This window comes from Aptenodytes forsteri, unplaced genomic scaffold (genome assembly GCF_000699145.1).
Source record: "Aptenodytes forsteri isolate BGI_AS27 unplaced genomic scaffold, ASM69914v1 Scaffold50, whole genome shotgun sequence".
NCBI lineage: Eukaryota > Metazoa > Chordata > Aves > Sphenisciformes > Spheniscidae > Aptenodytes > Aptenodytes forsteri.
In genome coordinates, this window is record NW_008795126.1 from 5,373,258 (window position 1) to 5,394,057 (window position 20,800).

The 20,800-nt window shown below is 37.0% G+C and overlaps 1 protein-coding gene across 1 annotated transcript in view; it reads right to left on the reverse strand.

Annotated features, from left to right (window-relative positions):
- Nucleotides 1–20,800, reverse strand: part of WWOX (WW domain containing oxidoreductase) — a 547,096-nt gene that overhangs the window by 417,122 nt on the left and 109,174 nt on the right. Inside the window, exon 5 of the mRNA XM_009277308.1 lies at nt 15,083–15,171. Within this exon, the coding sequence (XP_009275583.1) occupies nt 15,083–15,171 (89 nt within the window). The remainder of the gene's footprint in view (nt 1–15,082; nt 15,172–20,800) is intronic.

Sequence of the window (20,800 nt, forward strand, 5' to 3'; positions counted from 1 at the left end):
TTTTTTTCCTGAGTTCCAGCCAAAGCTCTCTGTTCAGCCAGGCTGTTCTTCTTCCCCGCCGGCTCATCTTCCGGCACATGGGGACGGCCTGTTCCTGCACCTTTAAGATTTTCTTCTTGAAGAATGTCCAGCCTTCCTGGACTCCTTTTCCCTTCAGGACTGCCTCCCAAGGGACTCTGTCAAGCAGGCTCCTAAACAGGCCAAAGTCTGCCCTCCAGAAGTGCAAGGTGGCAGTTCTGCTGACCCCCCTCCTTACTTCTCTGAGAATCGAAAACTCTATCATTTCATGATCGCTATGCCGAAGACGGCCTCCAACCATCACATCATGCACTAGTCCTTCTCTGTTTGTAAATAACAGGTCCAGCGGAGCACCAACTTTTGTTTCTCACTATCCAAATCTACTTTAATAAATTAGCCCACCACAACATGTCATCTCAAGATGCCTACCAGGGCAAGACCACCATAACAAACTCCGTATGTCCTGAACGTTCAGAACAATAGCGATCAGTGGATGGATGGCTGACATGCATGGGCAGGTCACCAGAAATACCTCAATACTATCACCAGTCTCCCAATTGCTAATCAGGAAACAGTCTCCTTCTGGAGCATTTAGAAAATAAACTTTTCCTAGGGGAGGAGCAACTCCTATCACTTTCTTTTGTGGGGTACACATCCATTCATGACATCTGCACAAGTGGTAGGGGAAAAGTGATTAAGAAATAAAGCCACAATGCAACAAGGCACATGCCCACGTCTTATACTTCTGCAGCTTGTGACGTATGCTGTTAAAAAATACAAGTTGATAAAGACTGAGTTGGAAAATAAAAACATCCTCCAGAAGCTGTAATCCTTGGTGGAAAAACTGCACACAATACGTATGAGATCCTTGAGACAGAATCCTTCCTTACTGAACTCAGCTAACCCAGTTTAAATAGAAATGCCACGATGAAGGAACTTGAAATGAAGCATTCCTTATTTGCTTTGCAAAGGGTAAGATTCTGCCAAACTAAGCTAGAAAAGAACCTAGACTGTCACATACCGCTCTCATTCAAAAATCAGGTCCAGAAAACTGCAAATTCCTTGATGTCTCCACTGTAATCTCAGGATGCTACACACCTTGCAGCCTTCCCAACCTCCACAGCAAGATCAAGGACAAACACTCTTTCTCTTCTTTCTTGTCTTTTTTCAAATCCTTATGAAACACAGCAAAGACTGGTTCTTGGACCTCAGATGGATCTACATTTGCTAGATGGTTTCATCTCTAAGGCAACCTTGGCACCAATAGTGTATTCTTGTCCTTGAGTCAGAGTCTGATGCAGCAGACCTCAGCAAGCGTACCTGAGCTGAAAACCTCAGACTTGAGAGTCTGCATCTGGCATCTGTGGCCCTGATAAAATTAAATAGGAAAGGTCTCACAAAATAACGACTGTCAAACAAATACCTTTCATTCCTGCACTAACCGTGCACTAATACTGTGATGTCCTAACACCACAATATTAAGATTTGTCACATTTGTTTGTTTAGCCTGTTCCAGCCTATTATGTCTTCACTGCAATTGGCCGAATCCCATGATACAAAATCAACCACCCAACATAAACTGTAATTCTGAAGATAATAAATGAAGCATAACTAGGAAAAACAGCTGCTTGCCCTCTGTTCTATTGCAGTACTTCCTCACAGCACTACACACAAAAGATGACAGGAGACCCAGAGTCAGATCATTTTTCTACATGGTTGAAAGACACATATACTGCAACTCTGAGCATCTGCAAAAGGAATTCTGGAAAAGAATGTGAAACATGAAGCCCCAGGTTGTCAAACAAACCTAAGCAATTAGATTCCTTCAGGCATGTTTGAAAACCCCAGATTTTGATAGCCCGGTTTTCAAAAAAACATTTCTGGGGGAATCAAATGCACCTTAGCTGAATACTGAAAGAGCTGCATAAACATCGACATAAACAGTAGGCTGTATTTCCTTATTAAAATAAATTTCAACTTCAAGCCCGCTGGGACGTTACCACTGTAGTCTGCTTTAATAAGAAATTAACAATCTAATACCTGTACCTGTGCCAGCTTGGAAAACTTTAACAAAAAGCTTCAGAAGCAGTATGAAACATCTGTGTACTTTGGGAAGCTCATTTTCTGAAGTGATGAATTTCTGATTTGCCTTTTGGTCAGTGACACTTACACACATATCATCTTCACATACATACTACACCCGCAGAAGAAATTGAAGATAAAGGGGGACTGTCCTTTTAAAGGCAAGGTTCTCTCTTTCTGTTCAAACCAGCTTGCAAAAAAGGCAGTTGTTCTTTTCATCTTTGCAGCCTCACTCAACACAGCGCAAGCAGGCTATTTACTAAGATATGCAGGATCATATTTTTTAAAAGGTACCTGACCTTTTAAGGCATATTTTATTAAAATGTTTTAAACCCGAGTTCATTTTGCCTGTTTGAGATGCATCTGCCAAGAGGAAAACAAAGCCTCACGAAGACTGAGAGTGCGTGTGTGGAAACTTTGGATGATTCATCACCTCTTCTGAAAGTTTATGAAAAGCTCTAGCAAGAATTAATTTACAGATTTGTAAATCTGCTGGGAAAAAGGAACAAGTTTCTTCAACATAGATGCAATTTTTGGTATAAGAGCCTCCTGTATGAGAACTGAGGCACATGAGTACAGCAGTAATACAAGCAATACCATCGCCATTCCCTGCAAAAGCAAATATGGCACTTTTTAAAAAGATCATAATTCTATTTGATAATTGTCATATGTACTATGAAGTAACAGACCACAGTAAGACAGAAAGGACTCATACATGTACCAAAACTATACTCAACCTATCCAAATTGTAGTATCCTTTGTTAATACTAATTACACAATAACTACCAGAGGCAAAATATGCACTCTATATCTAAATCTGTCAGCTCAATTAATTAAAAATATGCTTCTAGAATTATAAAACTATAAAATGCAGTCACTTTTAAATTGTCAGGGCATTTAATTGGGTTTTATAAAAGAAATAAAATTATGCTTCAGTCCTTTTCATGAGATTTGTATTTTTCAAACAACATTTTGTTCTAATTTTTTAAAGTAAAAGTAATTAAAATTAAAGAGACCATAAAGTTAAAAGTATTTACAATATTCTATTAGAAAAATCTGTGAAGAAATATAAAAATAAGTACAGAGACATTTTAAATTCCTATCATACTGAAAAGGTAATATCACATTCCCTTTTAGAATTCCTTTATTTTTAATTGGCGTTAGTGGTTTTAAATAGTTAAAAACTGATTTCTCTAGAAAACACCACAGAAAAGAAACCTAAAGGGTCGTGTCAATAGATACTGCTGTTGTGCTTCATTTCAGCTCAGAAAGAAACACCTCTCAGATTTGGATCCATGTCCATTAAGCTACCGGTGTCTCTTGTCAGACTGCTAACAAAGGTCCAATTACTGAAAATTGTCATCTAAGTTTTTGTGACCTGGACATTTACACACCAGGAAATTAATGAGATTATCTATGTAACAGCCACCATATAGTTATGAATTTCAGCCACAGATGACAGATTCTAATCTCAATGGTGCAGAGTTCTGTATCACTGAACGTATCATTATGCAGGAACAAAATTTTTAAGATACATGACAATTCACACCACACACCTGGCACTACAGCTTTGTTTTATGACAGGAGTATTTTTAAGTGATAGCAGAACTATGACCTTGATTTCACAAGTTCATTAAAATCATTGCTGCGATCTACATTAGGCTTTCTCCTGAGCCCAAGGAAAAAAAAAATCCCCCCTCAGTTTAAAATAGTTTGTATTTCTACATCAAAGGCACATCTAAGGCCAACAAAAAATGTCAGCAGCAAAGAAAAATTTTCTTTAGTGTTTACTCCTGGTATCGACATTACCAAGCTGCTCCCTCTAACCATGATGCCTATTTGATATTTCTGGAAACACTGTATAGTTAAAACCTCGCAGAGTGTTTTGAAAATTTACCCCTATGTCTCCTCAAAATGTCTTCAGTCAGTGGCTTACATCACAGCAAGTGAGCTAACGTGGTCTACCATTACAATTTAAGTATGCACTGGGACTTGAACATGAGCTGCTCCATCATAGCATGTAGTCACAGTTTCTTATCCTTCACAGCATGACTGAGACTTAGGAATACACTGCTTTAACTGCAAGCTATACAGCAATTCTAAAAAACTCTCACCGTGCTGGGAAGTGTAGCTACAATTTCGTGAAAGTTAAAAAGCATATAGAATTAACAAGGACATTTTTAATTGTGAATATCTCAGCTGAAAACCATCTAATACCTTGTGCACTTCACAAATCTGTGATACATCACTAACCCTTGCACTAGGCAAGTCATTCAGATCTTTTATGTTGTCCTCAATTCACCATTAGAAGCAACAAAGCAATCCAACTGTTCTGCACTATTTGAAAATACAGTAAGTGAATACATTAGAGATACAGAAATTAAGTTGTTGCTATAAATCAGTTAATTATTAAATTTAATAATCAATTTGTTAGCACCTGATGTAAAACTATGATCTGTCGGCAGCCTCCCAAGCTGGCTGCGTGCAGCAGTAGATATTTCCAAGGGAATTAATTACTGATGATTTGCAAAGGTAAGAATAATATTTTTCAACAAATGTAGCCTGTGCACTAGGAGGTTAAACAAACACCACCAAAATGTCAACAGAGTTCTTGGCTTTGGTGTTCTCCCATTTCAAACGTAATGAAATAGTTAACCAGAAATTATGCAAAGGGAATACTTTCAAATCTTCCCATGAAGCAGAATGTCACACCATCTGGGGCACTTCTCAAGTGATTTGAAAAGTTCACACTGTTTGGAATTACACAGAAATTCAACAGAAAAGGCCTCGCCATATCCCCAAAGTCCCATAAGCAACTGTAGACCTATGTCACGGCCGGTAAAGAAGGCAGAGAGTTGTGACTTCTCTTCCATAAAGAAGCAAAGTCACAGCCCACCGAACTTTTCCATCCCATAAATCTGAACACCCATGTTGCTTTCTCTCAAAGTTAGAAAATGGTACTTCCTTCTGTGAGGGAATGCCTATATTCACAAAGGAAATAACCAACACCCAGGCTAGGCTTATGGCTCTCCGGAAAAAGGGAGAGTTAAACAACCATCTCCAGAAATCCCTCTCAGTTTTACAAGCGGCACTGATGGGAAACTGAGCAACGAGAAAATCAGTAACAGTCAGACAGCAGTAGGAAGTAAAATCTAACACCGACCCAAAAATATTTACTTGTTTGATGAAAACAAACAAAAACAAAAAAACCAAAAAGCACTGCTTAACTCTATGAATTTTGGAAACGAATGCCTAATGTCTAACTTCCCTTTTTCTAAAAATATTGACTGAAAAGTCAGCAAAAATACCCTCTAATGCCACCTGTCAGCTGGCAGAATTGTGGATCCTTGTCAGACAGGCTTCATTTTAAGGCAAGCCACTAACACAGGCCTTAGAGCCCTGATGGATGACCTTCTGCTAGAAGCACAGCAAATTCTCTCAAATTCATCCTACTGGATTTCTTTGCAGGATTTGACACTGTTGATCAGCAAATACTTCTGCCCCACTTCCAAGAGATTAATGTGAGTGGACTGAAACTGTTCTGCTTCTTCCTTCATACCAAATACATGGGAATTATTACGAACAGCTGCCCCTATGTCTTCTTAATATATCATCTGCATACTGCCAAATAGGTCAACCATCTCTCAATCATTATTCATTACCTCTATAAAATCTTCAGTATACAATTTCATAAAAGTTTGGAGAAGGAACAGAGGTCTCAACAGATTTAGAACTTAATAGAAAACATCCATTAGTCCTGGTTTTCCCTTTATTAGCTTTTCTTACACATACAGGGGGAAAAAAAACACACCAAAAAAACCCCCATCATCTTACACCTCCAGAAATTAACAAGTTCTCTTCCTTTGAAGAAAAATTCTGTCATTTTAGCTCTAGGGGGACAGAAGAGTTTGAGAGGCCTACTTTTCCTCGTAATGGGGTGCAGAAGCAATTTCAACTATTGTGAAAATTTTGAAGTTGAACTTCTGAAGAGAAATTCAAAACCAATATTAAATAACGAAAGGATTTAAACATTTAAGGTTTTTAAACATTTTACATTAACACTTTAAACATTTCTAATGTTGCCCTCAAACTGACCTTAGTAAAACCTGCACTGCCCAAAGCACCTTCCCTCAAAAATGATCCACACTGGGATTTCTCCTTCCACTCTAGTATGAGTTTCACAAAGACTACACACAAAATAAGAAAAGCAGGGATGAGGTTTAATTTGTGGACATGATCTGTCTCCCACACTTGGCTAATTTATACACTGCAAGTATGGTACGTGATACTAGAAATCTGAGAAATTAGGAACTTTTTAATCTACATTTTCTTATTTAGTATCATCGCATCAGTAAATCACTTTCTTTTGATAACAAACTATTGCTTAAAAATGAAGGTCAAGATTAGTATTTGTACTTGCTTTTTAACTTATAACTACAAGGCAGGATGGAGAAGGAGGAAGAATTATATTTCACAAGCCTGTGGTGGGTTTCTTCCTTCCATTAGGTTCATACCAGGGACTCTCTCACCTTTTGGGGGCCCATTATCCACAGCTCTGAATTTCCTTTTGCATAGCTATAATCTAACACTAAATTTCCTCTGACTGACAGCACACAGTATACTCAGAGTATTGATATTAACAATAGGTATCCGTGCTGCTCTTCCCTCACCTCAATGCCTCCTCAGGACCACATTTCAAACCAAAATCCATCCAAGAAACCACGTTTTCCTTTGTCAAAGTGTTGCATCTTTGCTAGTTCTGTATCCCTGGGGACTCAAAATACTCCGTAAGTATGGATTTTGAAAGTCCTGGGGCCAGGTTGGGGTAGAAGAGGGATAGGATAGGGCTCTACAACTTAATTTCTATATCTATTCAACCTTTCAGCATTTCCATTCTGCATCCTCTTCCTTTTCTCAAGCCCTGGCACAATAAAAGGAGCACTTCGTTCCATTCCTTGCCATGCCTTGCAAAGATATTTTGTTCTGTTTTAAATCTCCCTGATGCTTAGGAGACAGCAGCAATGAAAATATCGAGAATCTGGTAATTTTCATTCAGCAGCTCACCTAAGGACATTCGCTACCCCAAAGTGGACACATACATCTTTTTCAAAATCCCAACAGCAAATCATTACTTACACGTATACACAAGGAGTTACAAATAAGCATAAGCCACCTGTAAAGCAACAAATTTTTGCAATAACCATGGAATGATTTATTGTTTCTGCACATACTTCTAAATATACAAATTTCATTTGTACACAGTAAATACTTGTTAGAAAAAAGAAAGCTACAACTCACAAGGAAGGTCAATTACTACTTTTATTACATATTTGTGATAGTTCCCATTGAAAAGAGCTAACTCCTTGGAAAATGTTTTCGGGACCACGGTTGATCATTCAAACAATAAAACACTTCATGCATTTTGAACATTTCACTTGCCAATGACAACTCCTTCCTCTGTTTTGCCTAGAGATATATAGAGCTGTAATAGAGTTCAGAAAGCCCCTAACAGCTGTGTGCTGCCATTCAGACCTGAAAGATTCCATGTTGTGATAAAAATTAATGTACTTTGACATCCTCTGGGATTTTTGGTGCCTTGGGAACCACTAATGAAGAAATACAACCTCTTCAAACTATAACACAATTTTTTGGATTCTAAGATTAAGACACATGTGGTATATGCATGGCCTGTCTAACGTCAGCAGTAAGGCTTCCATACCCAAGTGCCAGAAGACTCTGCCTCCATGTGTTTTAATTATCTCCCATAGAAAGCCTTTAACTAAATAGACTAAATACATTTTAATGTATATGCAATTAAATAGCTACTCTTGCCTTATATTTCAGAATTTTTAGAAGACAACATCAATTAAACACACAGATCTTCTTAAAACCCATTAAGCTATAATGCTGCAAAATCCTTGTTTTGTTTGCAACAGAATACATTTTAATCAGGCATATTCTTCCTTAGATACTCAAAACAGCCTCCACAGCTGGTGCATCTTGTGGAAATTTTTTAGGAAGACAGGGCCCCAAGACTTTATGAGCCATCTTAGACTCAGCTTAGACTTAGGCATAGGCACATGGCTCAAAATGGGAACCAGAACAACCAGTGTGCTAAGCAGAAAGCCACTGGAGGGTTATCAAGGTTTCTTCGTTAGGTTACAGTGAAAAGAGTGCAAAGTGTCCAAAGACAAGTGGCAAGTTCGCAAATTTCAGACAGCGCAGTTATAGTCATAAAACTATGTAACAAACACCTAACAAAATCTTTCTGCTAGTAATATGTAAAAACACTTACTATTTTTGCAGATGCAACTATATGTAAAGTTATGGTGAACTGTCAATCCTATCTTTATTTTAATATGGACTTCTACTTTAAAGCAAAAAAAAGCAGATGAAATGAAAGGTGATCTGGTGAAAACGTCATGATTTCTGCCTCCACTAAAAGGGGAGAGGAGTTAAGCGTGAGAGATTTTTAATTTAAAAAATACTGGAAACAGTTTTTTGATCCACATGACTTGACACATGGGGTAATTGTGTACGAGAGCTTAAACAGAAGAAAGGAGGGGAAAAAAAAAAGAAAGAAAAAATATTTATGCAGAAAGCCAATCCCCCGGCTTTAATAAGGCACAGTACCACCACAAAGAAAAAAAAAAGTTTCACCCTAATATTATTATGTATGTGTCCTGGTTTTGTCTGGGATAGAGTTAATTTCCTTCCTAGTAGCTGGTACAGTGCTGTGTTTTGGATTTAAAAAATTTTATTTCAATTATTAAACTGTTCTTATCTCAACCCACGAGTTTTCTCACTTTTACTCTTCCAATTCTCTCCCCCATCCCACCGGGGCGGGAGGGCGGGGGGTGAGTGAGCAGCTGTGTGGTGCTCAGTTGCCGGCTGTGGCTAAACCATGACAGTATGATTCCAATGCAGTCAGCCTTTGATCGTATTTAAATTTAAGATACGTGCTGACTGCAACAGTAACTTCTGAACTATGCATGTTTCAATACTTAATTCAATATGGATATTTTCTGATATCTCAAAATGTACGATGTTGTCCAGAAGTTTGTGCCTCAGTGGCACTGTCAGAATGCCAACTGTATTCTAAGTTGAGAAGACAAATATAATAGCTCAACTGTTACTAGTTTTAATTCACAAAAAGTATTTCTATAAATGTCAAAGAGTTAACAGATTTGTACAGTGTTAGAAAATATGTTCAAATTTTGAAAGACAATACACAGTGGCAACGATCATCTCTGACAGAGATACATCTGCTACAGAACCGTTAAGCATATTGGCATAATGGCATCACTAATAATTCGTTTAAATCATGTATTCATTTTTTCTGGATCTTTTACATTATCTATGCAACAACTTGCTAAACAGATCTCATTTTTACATATGTTTTATATCTATGAATAGAATTTATCATACAATGTCTATGATTTAATTGTGGTTAAATTGGAATTTAAAAACAACTTAACACACATGCAATATGTCAGTTATAATACATGAAAATGCAGAAAAACAGTATTCTGGAGTAAATTTTTAGCAGGCTCTGAAATCTTAATTGCACCCACAAGATTTCAGAGCGCTTCTGCTTGCAGCATGAAAAATGAATGTACTCATAGAGTTTGAGGCCTCAGTTAAGGAAGCCAGCTGAAAATCTGGCCCACTCCATTTTGGGTCTGGTTAGGGAAATAAGAAGAGACTAAAGTTCCAAATGGAGAATCATAATTCATAACTGCTGTCTTTTCCATATTTCTACACACAGTGTAAGTGAATAAACTGTTAGCATATGCCAAATCTTACCACAAAAAAAAAATCCTATTTTAAAGTATAGGAAAGTAACTGCAGTGAAAATCTACATATGGAAGTCCTGCATAATTGTGAATTGCTGCTACCAATTCAGAAAATTCTAAGTAGTAGCTGTTGGCAAACGCTATTTTATATCTTTGAAGTAATTCAAGATTTTTCAGGATAATTTCAATTTTTTTTCCTCGAACATTGAGAACATTAAATTGATGTCTTACTGTTTGGCTGAAGATAACTTTAATTCAAACCAAATGGCACCACGCACCACTCAAAACTAAAGATGCACATAAAATTTCATCTGTAACTTTACTGCTCATTTCTGCCTGCTAACCGTTTTGACCATGGAAGCGTTCTTATGCTGAGGATCAGGCAAATGCCATGATAACTTGACTGTAAATATTGACAACAGGTAGCTATTTTGGAAATTTTGGAACTGAAACATTAGTGCTGTCCCCCAATTAAAGTATGCAGGTTTTAGTCAAATATGTGATGATTAAACTGGGAAATAAATACCGAAGTATCACATCCACAAATCCACTCTCCTACACAAATACCAAATTCTACAGACCTTGAACTATCAAACACTGATGCTGACTAAATTTAAATGCTACGTTGCATACAATCACAGGAAGGCAGTCATTTTGTCTATAAAGTGGATTAATACCAACCATAATTCCTCACATTGTGCCCACTCAATGAAGAGGAGATTCAATTCGGGGTTTTTTACTTCCAAAAGCCTAATATGAAAGATTGGTTGGTCTGCCTCGTCCAGCTGCACAAAAAACAGCTAATGCCAAATCCATCTTAGCCCAGAACATTATTATAAACAGATCATTTATTTGATTTTCCATAACAGAGACATTCAACCAACTGCCTGAGCTGGAAACTAGCAGAGGGGAAAGACTAGATACAGATAAAAGAAGTAACGTGAACAAATCTAGCCATTTAGGTGCACTGAGACCTCTTTTCCTACTCTCATCCTAATCCTAGCACTGTCTTCACATGGAAGGAAGGTGGAGGTCATTCACTCCTGGTGGAAATATCCAGTGGGGAATGTATCTCCAGACAAGAAGCCAGGAATACTAAAAGATAGCCAGAAATCACAGGTTAAAAAAAACCACACAGAAAAAACAACATTGCATCTCAAACTACTAGAGAGCCTAAAATTAGTCACCATTACTGTAACATAATGAACTGGCTTTCTCTAAAGAATTTGCTCTGTAAATCCTTCAGCCCTATCTTTTACCAAGTTAGACTTCCATTTTATGTATTAGCCACATTGTGTTCAGGTTGTGCTACAATGAAGTAAGAGGTAAGATCAAATATTAAACAGCAATATTGTTTTATTCTGTCTTCTCCCAAAAACGACTTTGGGAGATCAGACTAAGTTATTGCATTTAGCTTATTCTGCCCACAGAATCTTTGTAACTGTGAGAGCAAGAAAAACCTGGAGAGCACTGTTCTGCTCAAAGGAAAGTTTATATTCTGCTGTGATCGCAGAACTGCAGGATCTAAAATAATCTGCAAAACCCTTCTCCCCCAAAGCTTTATTTGAAACTGCATGGATAAAAAAAAAGTCTCAGAAAGAGAAACAGCTGTATCAACTCAAGAGTATAGATAATGGAAACAAAAAAATTATTTTTTTCTGTGAGGTGAAGGATTTTCTAGAATATATTTATATGAATACAGCATATTTTACCAGTGTTTATATACTCTGGGCCCAAATTTTATCTGTGGACAAGGCTGCAACACCTAACAAATCCAAACAGGAATAAAGGACTCCTATCAAATCTCTTAGAAGCCTGATAACTTGAAGATGAATCATCTGATTTTTACTTTCAAACAAGGAAGCCTTCTTAGCTGTTAAGTACTACTCCAATTTATATTAAATGTTCCTTTGCAGAGTAACTCTTTCCTCCCGTTCATTATTTATGTTTTTCTCAATGCTCCCTCTGTTGCATCGTTTTCTGCATGCAACCAGCCCCTGCTAAATTCCTGCTCAGCAGAGGATGACATTTCTTCATTCTTCACGTAGTTTCCAGAATCTCTCAGATTCTCAAGCACATTCAAGAAGGCTTTTTTTTTTTTTCTCTACACGTTTTTTGATTAAGGCAGGAGATTTACAATCTCAGCAATTTTCCCTCTGTTCCCTGCAATCCCACCACCACCACCTTCCCCAGATGCAATAGGTTTTGATGTTTTAACTCAATGAAATTTAGGGTTCCTTTTTCTAGAATAGTTCCATTTTAGTTTTCTCATCCAGGAAGAGATCTGTGAAACACAGTCCTTGAAGACTCTTTTCTAATAGCTAGCAACCAGGGAAGAAAAGGCTCCTGGGTTGTGACATGACTATGAGTACACCCTTATATCTGCTGACAAAAAATAGTACCTAGAGCCACAAAGTGTCCCCAGAAAAGCAGAATTTCAAAAGACAGGCAAATTTATTGTCTATTTTATAATTTTTCACTTATTAAGTCAGGTGTCACCAAGACCAACAGATTCTGTAGAATACCAAAGTGTCCCAGAAAGCGATAGTGGACTGGAGAAATTAAACAGACAATAAAACTATCTGCACCCAGAAGTTTAAGATACTCACCACTGAATACTAAAGGCCTCTTCACATAACATGTTGTGAGAAATAAAAATACAGATCTTTATTGAAATGTGTGCATTCATATAAAATTTCTCCTTCACACTTTAAAATTATTGTAGGTTTTTTTCCCAGAAACCAAGAGCTATACAACTCAGAACTCAAATGATAGTTTTGTTTAGAAAAAAACCCAAACACTTTATTTGCTTTTCCTACTACTTTATTGTTAAGGAATTTGTAAGAGATTTTGTAAGAAAGAAAACTCTATACTCATAATGTATTTCCTATGCTTATTAACAGGACTTATAGCTACCTCATGGGAACAGGGGAGAGTGTATCACAGTATGCCTTCTCCTACAGGTGCATGAAATCAGAGGTATCAAAGCCTTTTAAGAAAGTTAGGCTACCAGCTAACAGCCTTGCCAAAGTATAAAGAACAAGACTCAGTCTGACACTGAAGCCTGTAAGATTTCTTTCAGTTGCTCATAAAGCTACTAATGCAAAGGAATCACTGATCTGACAAAAGCCTCTGGACACTACGGCAAACCAAATAAATGAAGAGACAAACATAGTTAGTGTACGTTAGGGCTGGAAAACACATAGGGCCAGCATTGTAGTAATAAGATGCTACTGCCATATAATTGCTTTTCTGACCATATCCAGACATAGTTAAATCACAAAAAATCAGAGCCAGAAAGACCTAGTAGGTCTTCCAGTCCATTCTCCTGCCAGTGCAGATGATTGTAAGGTAACTCTTCTGTATCTGTATCAGATAAAAGATCTACTGCTACAGGCAGGGTGTGGGGTCTGGTTTCCATCCAGCCTCAGACTTTAAACAAAATCTAACTGGAAATTCACTTTGGTCAAAACCCTGCATGTCTCACAACAGATACAGACCTTAGATTTTCCTATAATGCTTGGAATAGTCCTGCCAGACACACACACATCTGAGCACAGATTCGAGACAGAAATATCTGAAGGCAAGGCAGTGGCTATAAATGCTGTCTATTATTAAAATTTTTCCAAATAAAATGAGAGTGAAACATTAGTAAAACCGGTCCATCACTGACGATGTAGCTTAACAGACCTACACTGGTAAAACAATATATGCCAACAAAAGTAAAACAGGTTTTACTGACTCTGTATCTTTACTGATTCTATATCTCCTCATTTTCTAAGTTCTCTGGCAAAAATTGATTTAATCATGTTCACTTCTAAGGATTTATAAACATGCATACCGAATGGACTAGCTAGGATGACCATGATATGATCTGCATCGCGCAAATCAAGTTAAGGGCTGCATTTGGAAGAAGGGTGGTTTTAACTTTTCAGTGTACCATATAATTTTTAAAGAAATGTAGCATATTAAAAGCATGAAGAAGCTACATTAAAACACTTACTGTTCTTCTATTATGAAACTGAGTTAGCATTAAAGCAGCAATACTGCAAGGATTTGTCTTTCTATTTCAAGAAAGTTTTAATATATGAAGAAGATATATGAGAAGAAAATATTGTTACCAAGGATTTTGGCAGTAAAGGAACTTGTGTTAGAAGTCAGTTCGGAAAGTTTTAATATGAAGAAGATATATGAGAAGAAAATATTGTTACCAAGGATTTTGGCAGTAAAGGAACACTTGTTAGAAGTCAGTTCGACAATTCTTTGAATCTAAAAGACCTATAAGTACTAAAACGTCATCTGTCTATCCATGTGAGATTTAGCTTTGGCAGTATTTCAGAAGTGAAAAAACATTCTTTTTTATATATTTTCCCTACGACAATATATTTTCAGAGCTGTCTAAGAGGCCATATTCTCTTGAGAAGATGTATGTGTGTTACAGAAATATTTGCAGAAAGAAGCTAAGTTTGAATAGTCACAACAATCAATGGGTCAAACTGTGGATAAAAGCACAAAGTGTGGAATCTATTGTCAAGAGCTGACACTTAAAGATTTCAAATCATTTCTTCAATTTAGAGATTCATTGTTCTGTTCAAGTTAAATTAAAGAAACCATTTGGAAGCTAACCTGATTGTCTCCATATAAATTGGTCTATTGTTAAGTGATGTCATTATCAGCCCCTCTCCCCCTTTTTATTTTTTTTTTTTTATTATGTACTATTCCAGATACAGGTCTGGAAAATGGAGCTGTCTGGCTCATAGGGCTATTTTTTTTAAATGCTTTAAAAATAAAAAGAGAGAGAGAGAAGGTTAGAACAGAAAGCAAGACAAGGAGTGCGCTAATTGCTCATCCCTGACCTCTCCCAAACCACTGCAAAACTTATAAAAGTTGCCTGAGCTGTTTTCTATGCAGTTTAGCTTTGGCCTTTTTCAATACTCACAGGGGCACCAATGCCCCCTTTAAAGCTGGGGCTACACATGGAATAATAAGAGATCTGTAATTATGGGGGTTTTTTAAGATGAAAACAAATTATCTTTAATTTACATTTTAAAAAAATCCTGTTAAAAGGTAATTCACTAACTGTAGTTGCTGATCAGTCCAACTACGGTGAATTCTGCCAGCTGTGCTCAGCTGATAAAGACATTAAAATAACAAGAAATTATTACGTGTAAATTTTGAATACTTACACATTCTTGGATTTGAATGCTTCAGCAAAGTGCTGCACACTCTGAAGAGAAGCAAGGTCTAAGGTCATTGCTTCTACCTTGGCTTTATGCTGGAACAAGAGAAAATATAAAAAAAAAGATAAATAACAGCAAGTTTAGTTCACAGTATCATGTTACAGTAACTGTGTTATGAAACTTGTCCGATTCCCTTGTTTAACATTATAACCCCAAAGTGAATACAAATCACCAAAAAGAATGGACGAGCACAACATTTAGTGCCAAAAGCAGCATTGCAATTTTGTGGTTCTGCTAAAAACATACACTATGTAACACACAGCTTTATATAATACAATGAATTGACACAAGGTGGTGTAAAGGTTAATATGGTATCTTTTTTCTTCCATTTAGCTGGTGAAACTTATGTAACTCATGAAATAAAAAGTAGAGTAAGCATTATTCTTAACGCATGATATTTTTTACATACCATACAAATAGAAAAATACTCAGTAAATACTCCATAAAAACCAGCTAAATTCAAACTTGCACATATTAATCCAAAACAATCTATCGTTCATAGCAGGTGATATAACAGACAGTATAAAATGAGTATAGAAAACAACTGATCAGCCTGCACAGTTTTTCATACAATAAGAGTTTACCAGTGCATCATATCTTCTAAAGAAATTGCGTATGTACTTAAAACCAACTTTTCACCTAGAAGAGGATGTGCAGTCCCACAAAATGACAGGTTAACCTGAAGGTGCTAACCTTAGGCACCACCAAAACAACTTTTCTCAGTATTTTCAGCTTTAAGATCCCCGTTCTCAGATCTTTTGAAACGCTTACACTCCAAATCTCAGAACAAAATGAACCAAAAGTCTATTTTCATTGCAGCCAGTAAAGAGAAAGTCATCACAGAATCAAGTGGACTGTGGCTCTTTCAAGCCACAGTTCTGAACTAGCTTTCATTTGACTGCAGCTGTGTGTCTGCACCGCAACATCCAACAGTTGTCTTTTGTTCTTCCACAAACGCTATACTTTAAGACATCTATGATCCTCCGCAAAATACCAACCGTCATGACATATAAGTCACGTAGATCCCCTAAGGAATTATGAACATGTGTATTTGTTCTCACCCTCACTTTTAGACTCACTGCTGCCCAACACCACATAAACTCTCTTGTACATAAAAGAAAGCTGGCAAAAGCCCTGCACTCTCCCCAAACCTCAACATGTCAACTTTGAGTCCACTCTGCTTAGCTTATTTGGGAAAAAAGAAATTAGAAGGACACCTTATGTAATTCCACCATGCTACCTACACCTACGTACAACGGTCATGGTTCAGACTGGACATTAGCACTGCTAAAAGAAAGAGTAAGAAAAAGGTGGAGCAGATACAGCGGTACTATGTAATCAAAGGCAGCATTTGAGTGGAGAGGCAATAGGAGCTTTGTTAGCACCACGGTGCAACAGGGGATCTACTGTGATTACAAGGTTATACAGTGAGCATTTCTGGAGTAACCAAAAGGAAGCAGCTCACACGTCAGTGCAGAAGGAAGCCAAGAAGAGTGCTCCCATTGTCTCCCACATTCAAGCAATTAATCTGATCGTGTTTCACTACATCTGGTACTTTTCTCCCTACATCTGTTTTCTGTTTTGCTAGCACCCATTCTGCCCGCTACAGTTACCTTACAGGTTGGGTTTAAACAGAATGTCACTCAAATTCCTTTTGTTCCACTCCAGCCAGACTTACCAGGACAGCAAAATAAATACAACTAAAATTTTGACAGGTTCAGTTCCCATCAGGAAGTATCAACTGATGGAGTCTGAAAATGCTAAACCCAACTTTGTTATGAAGAGATTTTTACCCTCGCAAGACGCACATTACTCTGGAATTCATTTGGCCCCACTGGGTAAATATTTTCTTCTGTTTGACGGTCAGAGACTTGAGAAAGACGATGCTGCCTTGCATTATGCAATAGAGCTCCATAACAACTTCTCTCCAACTTTGCAGTTCAAAGCTGTTTACTTAATAGAGAAGTAGTGTGCATAGTTGGGTTTATTTTGCTTCTGTTTTCCTCAGTTGAAACATTCTCTTGTCTCTCCCAAGGGTAAAAGGACAAGACATAAGGAGGGTGAAAAAAATAATAAACAAGTAGTTCAATAGACTATACCACAAGCCATTAGTTACTCTGGTAATGCTTTTCCTCTTGGTGCCACATGTTAGGCTTCTGCTGCTGATTCCAAGAACAGAAGAGAGGGGTCTGTATAGTTCAAGTCCAAAAGAAAAAAAAAAAGCATGACGCCTCCAAAATACTTTCAGAAATAGAAATTAAACAGACTAAGATTGGCCTGGATTTGTGGATGAATATATTGAAAATATAAAAATCAGAAATTTAAAAATCATAAATAAATTATTGAAAGTGATAAATGGTTGACTGTTAGATAGCAAATGCAAACTACAATTATGTTTCTTCTGTACTAGTTCCATCAATGAAATGAGACCACCTGTCTATTCGTACTGCGTTTTCTTCAGCCAGTAAGATAATTTATTTCAACCAGTTTAACACTACTTCACCTTTTTTTCTTTTAGCTTTGGTACACATAGAGTTACAGAAGAAGACAAAGAAAACATTTGTTAAGAAATTCAAGAAACTGTATCTAAGATGACCTGAAAAAGGAAAAATGGAGAAGGAAAAAAAGGATGGGGTTTGCATTTTTTTCCATCAAATAGGTCAGCAGAGGCAAATGGTAAAATAAAAATTTTTTCAACTTTCTCCCTGCTTTTGCTTTTTAAAAACCTGACGGTGACAGTCTGTATTTCCTTCATATATACATGAAGAACATACTGAGCACAGACACCCACTTGCTCTGTTTTCCTCAAAGGAGAAACTGGAGCATGTGACATCCAAAGCACTCGGATCAGAGCTTGCCACCTCAGCTTCTGAAGGCGTGCAAAAAGCCAAGTGTCAGTATTTTCTCCAAACAGGGGAAGGAATCAGTTTGCGTACCGTGAGCTTAGGTAAGTTCCCCAACTTTTCTGTTTCAGATTCTCCCTTGCCAACTGAGATTCAAGCACCTCTCACTCCACAGAGGTATTTCGTAGACCATCAACTCCTGCTATTGTTTGAGAACATGAAATGCTAAGCCTTTAGTATCATCTCATTTTCATTCCAAATTTTCCGACTCTTACTTCTATGTTACAATTCCTTTTAAAAGAGCTATGAATAAGGCAATATACTTGCAAGGCATGTTCTTAATAATGTAAGAATATCTCCAATCAATGACAAATAGAAGGTTTTTGGTTTGTTTTCTTACAGTAGCTCAGTATTACCTTTGTTATAATGTTTTCCCTCTTTCCCTATAAGCCTAGGTAGCACATATTGTGGTACTTATAGAAAAAGAAAACATGTTTTCTTTAATAAAAAATAAAACTAAAAAAAATTTTTGCTAAAAGGCATCGTAACTGTAATTGTAATCCACAGTCAGAACTGATTGTTAATGGTATGCTGCAAATCCTGATCTAACGTGTCATAATTGTATTATGCTGATGTCTCTCACCATTTCACTTCACAAATTTTCAGTACTGAATTATGCCTCATTTTATGTTGTGAAATCTTAAATGGCACTTGTCACTTTCCCAAATACAGAAGACAGTCTTAAAACTGACATCGTAAAATCAACACACTGAGGCAGAAAACTCCAGAATTTTTAAAATTAAATTGACAAAAGATAGCAATGCTCCCTCTACTACTTTATTTTCAATTACATCATTTAAGGGGAAACTAAGTAACAGAATGAGTGTAGAATAATTTAAAGAGCTCACTTCTAAATCACAGGATCATTCCTACGTGGCGCTGTTGAGAGCCTGTGCAAAATGAGCTGGTGCCCTCGCTGCAGATCCCCAGGACAAATGTCCCAGCTGTGTCCAAAACCACTTTCCCAACTACACTCAGACCAGCTTCGCAAACTGGCAAAAGGAGAACGGACACAAGAGGCGGACACGCTTCTGCTGTCTACTGGACCTTGTGAGACCAAGGTCAGCTAGAACCAATGGAAACAGTGCTTTTGGGATGGGGAGTACTTGCGTTTCACGAAGCCCAAAGAGCAGTTCAAGGCTAACAATGTCTAGGCATCAACATCCTGTCCTTGAAGAAAGAGCTGCAGGTGGATCATTCTGTGGTTCCTAACAAGTCCTCTTTTAAACACAACACAACAGCATTTTGAAAAGTGCAAAGAAAGAAATTTTATCTTGTATTTGACAATTTTATGCCCAGTTCTAAAAGTATTTTATCAATATCTCCAGGTAAGTTTCATTACTCTAAGTAACACCAGAAAACAGTTTGTTTAGTTTTGTTCTGTAAGCTGCTCCCTTTTGGAGCAAAAATATTAAAAATGCTTAAGTGCAATTCGTTATATTTTGCACTTATGCTAGAAAAATGCTTATTGAGCCAGAAACTAAGAAGAAAGCGAAAACATCCAGAAAGCAAGCAATTTCACTATATGCAATGTATTCACTTTATAGCTTAAAAACTGTTTAAAAATGAATACCGCATGGTAGACTAGTTTGGCAGTAAACATGATTGTGCATTTGTGTCTTGGTATTGAAGAAGGAGCCTTTTTTCATAGTGAATTTTTCATTCAAATCTAAGTGATGATTTACGTTAAATATAGGTAAAGCATAGCAACATTTTCCTGAAGGATTGCAAGGAAGCGAAGAGCAGTACAATAAGTTGAAGCATAAAAGCTTTCTCTGTCATAATATTTATTATAATGGCATATAAAATAGCTGAAATAAATAATAGATGACTAAAAGTAAATTCATATGATAAAGAATCTTTCAGCAGACACCATTACTTCTGTCTGCTCCAGTTTCATACGGAGTTGAAGAGTCTTAATAAATATGCTGTAGCCCCTGTATCTTATGTAAGTACAAGTCATTTTGTAAGGGCCTACTTAAAATGTAACATAGTGGACACTAGATAATTTACTGTATAATTTTACTCTCAAAAAATATCGTGTATATATCTTCGATATTTAAAAGCCCTTAACTCAAAACTGAATACATAGCACAACAACAAAAATATCTGACTTTGAGGGACTGAAAATACAGTAAATTGGTAAAAAGCAGTTTAATTTGATAAAGAAAAATCTTGATGACAACATCCTGGAATGCAAATGGTTCTCATATGCAGTGTGAAAAACAGAAAATCTTCAGGAAAAAAAGAATTTGGTATCAGAGCTGACGAAAAGTCTGTGGAATTACCTTAAAATAGGTGAAGTAAACAAATAACCAAAACTCAGCATATGACAAGCAATGCCCAAATAAACCCATATTTCCACGTTGAGGACAAAGTAGAGGATGTTTTAGAAGCACGTCTGACAACTTGACACATAGCTCATGACAGTCAATAGCCAGTGCCATGCACTATTTATGGAGGTACATAATAAGGAAAAAGGCTTTCACTCAGGATTAGGACTGTAAATATTATTGTCCCTAATGTAGTCAACATTTGGTACTTCATGCAAAACTGTATTTATGTAATGCCAGCTTCATCTTGTGTGCTTTGAACGCTATGCAGCTACTTCTCATGGAACTGATTGGGACATATGAATCATACCGCTTTAAGAGTAATCCAACATACAGGCTAGATGCTTTAATAATATGTTCTTCTGCTACATTTGATACCTTAATAAAGCTAGTTAGAAGACATCGTGGTGGAACAATTTTACACTCAT